The sequence below is a fragment of the Lipotes vexillifer genome, unplaced genomic scaffold (assembly GCF_000442215.2).
Source record: "Lipotes vexillifer unplaced genomic scaffold, Lipotes_vexillifer_v1.1 scaffold1094, whole genome shotgun sequence".
Taxonomy (NCBI): Eukaryota; Metazoa; Chordata; class Mammalia; order Artiodactyla; family Lipotidae; genus Lipotes; species Lipotes vexillifer.
In genome coordinates, this window is record NW_006792775.1 from 2,280,794 (window position 1) to 2,288,426 (window position 7,633).

Below are 7,633 nucleotides of genomic sequence, written 5' to 3' on the forward strand. Positions count from 1 at the left end.
TGCTAGCCACCAACCCCCTCCACGCCTTCCTGGGTGGACACCTCTGTAGTTCCTGCCCAAGTGTGGACCTTGGGGTAAGGTGTTCCTCCAGGGCCCTGGAGATGGGGCCTGTGACCTTGCAGTGCCCACCCCTGCTCTGCTGCCCCGGCTGCTGCCCACCCCAGCGTCTTTCCTTCCTTCCTGTAGGTCAAGGCCCAGCGTGAGTCTGTCTGGCCTCCAGGGACCCGAGAGGGAGGGTGACCAGCTGGCCGGGCTTCTCCAGCACAGTTCCTGTTTTCACATGGAAAGCCCCACGTCCCAGGCAAGCCGGGGCCTTTGGCACCTCTTTGAGGGTCCCAAGAGCAAGGTCCCCTGGTCCTCCTCTCCTCTGGTCGTGGTAGAAAGGGGACACAGCCATCCCACAGTGTACCCCAGCCATCACCTGAGGGCCCCGGGGTCTCCGGTCCACAGGCCTCTCTCCCTGAGGCCACCTCCAGCAAACTTCTCGGCCATGCTTCCCCGTCAAGACTCTTTCTCTCTCAGCTGTGGCCATCGGCTGGCATGAGCCCCTGGACTGAGTGACTCACACCTCACCACGTGGGACCCTGCATCCCAGCACTGGGCCAGGTGCAGGGCGGAGCTACTGGGTGAGAGGTGGGACCCCAGGCCTGTGCAGCCTGCTGCCCTCCTTCTGCCTGGACGCTGGGGCCAGGGGTCCCTGCATCACTAGAGGCCAGCAGAGAAGCCCCCTTTGGCTGGCAGAGCCTCCTCTGGGGATGTGGCCAGGCCATGTCCTGAAGGCCTCAATCCCATGAACCCACCCACGGGGTGAGTTGGAACCAACACAAGGCCCAGCCCCTGCCCCCTCCTCTGAGAAGCCCCTGCCCCCTCCTCCGAGAAGCCCCTGCCCAGACTCCAACCCCAGGGGCCTAGTCACAGACTCCAGTTCTGGAAGGTTTCTCGGCACCTGCCAGCCCAGCCCCTCCTGTGGCATCTGCAGAGGGACTTTGCACCCGCCTTCCCAGACCCTTAACCCAACTGCCTCCAAGATGGTGCTCACAAACTGAGGCCAGGCCCCCGGTGCCTGCGGTGGGCTGGGGTGCCCCTCGTAAGGATGCGACTTCAAGGACAGCTACCAAGCTGGTCTGAGCTCCTGGGGATGCTGTGAGGGGCACAGGTGCTGCTATGGGGTCTGGACACACTCCTGCTGGCCAAGGCCTGAAACTGTGCCTCACCTGGGCTGGGAAGGTAAGCTCTGGCGGAGACCTGCCCCTAGCCCTGGTCCTGCCCCAGCCAAAACCTCCTTGGCATCCCTGAAGAGGTGACGTTGAGGTGGGCCCCTCGGGGAATAGTAAGAGTAACAGGCACTGTTCCCTGGACCCGCATCAACCCCCTCCTGCGTTCATCTCGTCCTGAGTCAGGGCCCTAAATACTATCTCGATGCAGAAGACGCCCTGTGGTACCCCCAGCTCAGACCCCACGCTCCTGCACCTGTGTGTGATCCACATCTCCACCCCCTCGAGCACTGAGCCCCAGCAGGTTCTCCCCTCGAGATCCCACACTCACACCCTGGTTCCTTCCCGGCTGACGGACACCACCCAGACACTCCGTCAGCTGCTCCTTTCCCAGCTTTGCAGACTCTCCCGCTCCGCTGCCACCTCCTATCCAAGTCCACGTCCCCCGCCTCAGGACTGCAGAAGTGTCTCTACACTGGCCCACCCCGTTTGGTCCCTGATCTGCTAGAGGTTCCTTCTAGAGCAGAAGAGCTTAGGACCCTGCCACGTCTCCACGGCACGCAGAGCCAGCCTACGTGCTTGCAATCAGTGTATCATTTCCTTATGCGTCCCACGTATTGGGTACTATCTGCCCTCTCCCACACACGCAGACCCACGTGCATACACACACGCCTGTACACGCCTGTGTCGCAGCCCATCGCCAGGCAGTGGGTGTGTGGTGGTGGTAGGGGGGACTCCAGCCCCCTGGATCCTGCCAGCTCATCCTTAGGACTGTGCAGAGGTGTCACCTCCTCTGAGAAGCCCTCCTCCCCAGCCCTGCTCAGATAAGCCTCACCCAGAAGAACTTCAGCACGTTTCTCTGAGAGGCTGTGGGTGCCCCGGGGCTGGGAGTGGGTCCAGGGGGAGTGCAGTTGCAGGGCTAGGAGAGCACTTTTCCCACACTCCCTGGGACCAGGAAGCTCCCTGCCCACAGAGCCTGTCATGACAGATACTTAGGCTGGATCCCATCGCTTCTGCTCCAACCAGTTCCATGCCACCCGTAGGCCCTGCGTGACGCAGGGAGAGATGAGTAACCAGCCCCTTCCTGCCCACCCCGCGCATCTGGACTGAAGTCTTCCTCCACCTCAGGCCCACTCCCCCTGCAGACTGAGGACCCCCTGAAAGGCCCCACAGCAGGCCTGGGGCTCCCGGGCTCCAGGCTTAACTGCTGGACTTTGGCCTGCCCTCCCGGGCCCTGCAGGGGCGGCTCCGAGGCCGCCGGCCCCTCCTGTCTCAGGCTTCTCGACCCTGAAGTTAGAAAACTGGTGAGCTGTGGTTAGCGCACGGCAGAGGGGATGTTGGTTTTGACACTTGGCCTGGCTCTGGGCTGCAGGGCAGGTGGTGGAGTAGCAGAGTCCTGCATGGGCATCTGGTTACTTATCTGCGAAATCGTGCCTGGACCCAAGGGGGAGTCTGTTTGCCCCCCGGGGGGCTCCGGGTGGCTGCAAGGGGGCCCCGCCCGGTCCCGCGGAGGGACAGCGTGAAGCCATGTGAACCTGCACACCGTGGGCCTCTGATGGCCTTGACCAAGCCGGTGAGGTCGCCGCAAAACCGGAGCTTCAGGAACTCCTAGCAGCCTCCTGCTCTGGGGGGAGGGGGGAGGGCGGACAGTGGTGGTAGTCGCACAACAGTGTGACTGTGCTTAGTACCACTGACTGTGCCCTTAAAAATGGTTAAAACGATCAATTTTATGTTACGTGTATTTTATCACAATAAAAAATAGATATTGGAGACAAAAAAAAAAAGATCCATCCTCCTCCTATTCTCTGGAAGGTGTGAACGTGGCCTTATTTGGAAAAAGGGCCTTCACAGCTGTAAGGGGAGGATCCCTAGGTGACATCATCCTGTGTCGGGTTGGGCCCCAAACCCAACTTCAGGCCAAAGCCCACCCAAGAGTCCATCCGGTCCTCCCTCTTGAGACTCACAGCACATAACTGCCCACGAGCCCACAGCAACTGGTCACTGCAGGCCAGGGAGCCCCCCCCGAGAGGGCGGGTGCCCGAGCCCTGCCCCGGAAGGGCCAGGCCGGAGCTCACCCCAGGAGGGCTCGCCTCACCAGGACGGTGCCCAAGCGGACCCCTGCGAAGGCAGGTACCCGAGCTCGCTCCAGCAAGGCGGCCCCTGACCCACACCCCGCGCGGTGTCGAGCCCCTGCCAGCCGGGTGCCCCTGACCCGCTGCTCTCAGCCTCTGGCCCGCTCCCCGCCAAGCTCCCCGCACCCCGGGTCCCCTCCTTGGTGTCACCCCATCCCCACCACTGGCCCAGGTTCTGAAGGCCGCCCTTTGGCCCAACCGTACAGCCGGGTGTTCATCTGGCAAAACTTTGTGGAGGCCTCCGTGGAACCGCGGAATCTGGCGCCAGCCGATGGGGGTGGGGGGAGCAGACAGGGTCCTGCTGCCGGAGGTGAGGTGGAGCTGCCCTTCCCCGGGGCCTGCAAGGCTGAGCCGTCGCCCAACCCCACCCCCAGGCCACTCCAGAAGCCCCTCGGGTTCTGGCTGGAGGAGCTGGGCAAAGTAGGCCGCACTCTGAAAGCCGCTCAGTACTGGTGGGGGGAGGGTGCACTGTGGGCCTGAAGATCCCCCAGACCCCCAGCACAGAGACCCAGCCAGCCCCTTAACCACAGGAGTCACATACCTGAGCCGCAGTCGGCAACCACTCTGGGCCTCTGTTTCCCTCTAAAAATGGGGCACTGAGACCAGCCCATGCTGGAGGGGAGGGTCCCTGTCTCCGGTTCCATGGTGGCTGTGTGCCCAGAGACCCAGAGCTGTCTGTCGTGGAGGGGGAGAGCCACTTGTGGTCTTCTCCAAGAGCCAGATGGGCCCTAGGTCGCATGGCGAGGGGCTGGAGATGCCCCGTCCGGCATTCCCGTCCTCTCCCACGGGCCCTCTCAGGGCCGCCTGCCTCCTGCCCCATGACTCAGCACCTTTGCCCAGCACAGCAGGACTTTTGCCCCCTGCCCGCTCCTCCAGCCTCCTGTTCGGATCCCTACGGGGTCTCCCAGCAACACCTGCCTAGGATGCGGGAAGTCAGGGCCTCCAGGGGCCAGGGCCAGTCCCCCAACTGGACTGGCACTCTGGACCTGTCCTGGGTCATGCTGCTCATGTACGTGCTGGCAGCCCTGGAGCTCGCCTGCCTCTTCATGCAGTTCTCCGTCTTGCCCGTGAGTACCCCTCCACAGGCAGCCTGGCCACCGGCCTGCCCTCGCCACCCCTCTCACCTTCCATCTCCGCCCTGGTGGTGGCCGGGGGTCGGGCCTCATGCTGCCCAGGCTCCTCTCGCTGGGGATCCCTTGCCATGCTGGAGCTAAGTTAAGGAACCTGGGAACTATGCCTCTGGACACCCCCCTTCAGCACGTCCTGGGCTCTGGCTGCACCACCAGCTGTCCCCATGACAGCCCCCCTCCCCACGGCTGCCCTAGCGCTGTACCTCCCGCCCCACCTGGGGGCATTGGCCTACTGATCCGCCAGCCCGACACCTGCTCAGCTCACTTTCTAGTCCCACTCAGGCCTCTGCTCAGGTCTCCTCCGGGGCAGGGCCCTCCCTCCAACACCTGCCAGGTACCCGGGGTCACTTGCCCTCCCGTCCTGGCTGGTCCGTCTGCACGCAGCTTGCCCACGCCCCTCATGGCATTAGACTACTTCTGTCTCTCCAACAAGGATGTGAGGGCAGGACTGATCCAGCTCATTCTATGCCACCTCCCTGGATCTGGAACTCTGCCTGGCCATAACTGCCCCTTGGTTTAAGTGGCCATTGTGGCTTGCTGGGCCCGGGCACCCACCCTCCTCCTCCGTGCACTCTTGTTTATTCATTCAGCATCGCCCTGTGGGGTCTCATCCTTCTGGGGCAAGAGCACCCAGGGGACTTTGGAAGACCCAGAGCCCCAGAGATCCTTATCTGTCTGGTCTGGGTGGGACCATGGCACTAGCCGCTGGCCACTCACCAGGAGATTCTGATGAGCAGCCTGGGCCTGGGGATCTGGGTGGGAGGGGGTATTGCCTTTGTCACAACTCCGGCCTTGGCAGGGCTCCCTGGCCAGACAGTGAGCCCAACTCCCCCGCTTCCCAAGCCCAGCTCACTTCCACCGAACGGCTTAGTCTGAGCCCTTTCTCCTCTCCTTGGCAGCCAGGTACCTTGCTGTCCTCATCATAACATGGGTGACGACCATCCCTCCCTTGGAGAGTTGGTGCTGGGGCAATGAGAGAACAGTTGAAATCCTTAGCACGCGGGGCACAGAGCAGCTGCTGGTGCCACCTCCCCTCCCACTGGCTCTCCCAAGAGAGGCATGTGCTTGTTCAACAAATGCTCGCAGGTACTCTGAGCACCTGGTCTCAGAACTCAGAATACAGCAGAGTGCAAAGTGCACCCCTGCCACTGGCAGTCCTGGACGTTGGTGACACCCACCGGCAGTAAACAACGCATAGTTAGACTGTGCTGCAGGAAGGGCGCTGGGGGTGCCAAGGAATGTGGCAGGTTTGGGGTCAGCAGGGCCTCCCTGAGAAGGCGACCCTGAGCGAAGCCTTAAAAGAGACACGGGAGTGAGCTAGCCAGTGCAAAGGCCCTGGGGAAGTAGTGGGACAAGTGCTGGAGAGGGGAGAAGGAGCTGAGCCCAGGAGTTGCTGATGGACGGGATACAGGTGTGCAAAAAACAGGGGGCTCAGGGATGACACTGCGGATTTGGACCTGAGCCCTTGGAAGGGTGAAAGCATCTACGGTGGAGCAGAGGAGCTGGTCTCGGAGGGAGACCGGGAGAGTCAGCTCTGGACGTGCTAAGCTCCAGGTGCTTTTAGACACCACGTGCAGAGCCAGAGTAAAATGGGACTTGCCCTCGCCCATTTGAGGTGTACCCCAAAGAGGGGAAGGAGGGGCCCGCAACTGCCTTCACCGAGTACCAGGTCCCTGGAGCCTGGACCCAAAGCCCCTGTTGGGCTCCCCGCTACAAGATAAGCAGCCGGTTACCCCAGGGCCACTGAGTGCCAGGGCCACGGGTTCCCCCATGTGCACTGCGGAGTGGTCAGAGCCAGACCCTCAATTCCCTCCCACCCTGCTCAGGGCTACCCTTCCTATGCCCTGCCCATGGAGGACCCCAGATTGCAGATGCTGGGGTCCTTCCAGGCCCTTCCCATGGACCCCGCCTATGTTTCAGTACCTGTCCTGGAGGCTGGGCCTGGACTCTGTTGCCTTCGGCTACCAGCAGACCATCTTTGGCGTGCTTCAGCTGTTGGGCGGGCCCGTGTTTGGCAGGTATCATGGGGCAGGGAAGTTTGGGGGCCCTCACCCCATGATGATCCAGGCCCACCCTTTGGAGGTCACGGCCTGGGTTATGCCAGGTTCCCAAACCTCACACTGGGCCCCACTAGAGAGATGGCAGCCGCTGCTTCAGGGACGGCCAGCCCGCAGCACAGAGCGGCTTTAGTCCCTTTAAGACTGGGTTAAGCCCCTGCTCCCAGGGTATCTCCACCCCTAACTTCCACGAATTCTGGTTTGTGGCCAGACCCAGAGAGAGGATTTAATTGGTGAGACCCTCATGGCTATAAATGCCCCGCCCCACTGAGCCAGGGGGTCCCACCAGCAACTTTTCTGGAAAAGAATATTCTGGGGACTGGAACCCCCCAGACTCCCGCTAGCCTCAGCGGGGGCGCTGGGCTCAGGGACGGGACAGCAGACATCCTCTCGCAAAGCCTGCCATGGACAGATCAACGTGACAGGAGTCAGATTTCTAGAGTTACTCCACAGAAAAGAAGGGTCTCCAGACCCGGTAACATCGGACAGAGCAGAGGCCCCGGGGTGGAGGGGGGGGGGGCGGTTTCCCAGGCTTCAGCCTGGGAAGCGCTTTCTGTAAAAGAAGCATGTGCCCTTTGGTACATTTTCATCCCACAAGTTATTCACATAGGCGTGGGAATGACCGTGTGGGTCAGACCCCCCCGAGGTCACTGAAAACTGTCCCACTGGAAGGATGGAGGAACAGGCCCGAGAGGAGGCAGCCCAGAGGCCCAGCAGGGCCCTGGGCGCCCCCGCCAACCCTTGCAGCACCGGGCCTCCCTGATCAGCCCCGTGGGGGGACTGCGGCCTGGTTCCCCGGCAGTCCCAAGGGGGTGTTGTGGGGCCGAGGAGCGGGAAGCCTGCCTCACACCTGTGAGGGTCACAGGTGTGTGGCCCCCAGGTTCGCAGACCAGCGCGGGGCGCGGGCAGCGTTCACGCTCTCCTTCCTGGCGTCCTCAGCGCTCTACCTGCTCCTGGCTGCCGCCTGCAGCCCGGCCCTGCCCGGCGCGCCCTTACTCTTTGCCTCGCGCCTGCCCGGCGCCCTCATGCACACGCTGCCAGGTAGGGCCAGGTAGGGCGCCTTCCGGCCTGCTGGAGGACTATGGGTGGGGGGCGGGAAC

General features: G+C 62.7%; 1 protein-coding gene across 1 annotated transcript in view; it reads left to right on the forward strand.

Moving 5' to 3' along the window:
* Positions 1–4,269: 4,269 nt before the first annotated feature.
* The window catches only part of SLC67A1 (solute carrier family 67 member 1), a 24,073-nt gene continuing 20,709 nt past the window's right edge, over positions 4,270–7,633 (forward strand). The window contains 3 exon segments of the mRNA XM_007466010.1: positions 4,270–4,413; positions 6,397–6,494; positions 7,414–7,574. Of these exon segments, the coding sequence (XP_007466072.1) occupies positions 4,270–4,413; positions 6,397–6,494; positions 7,414–7,574 (403 nt within the window).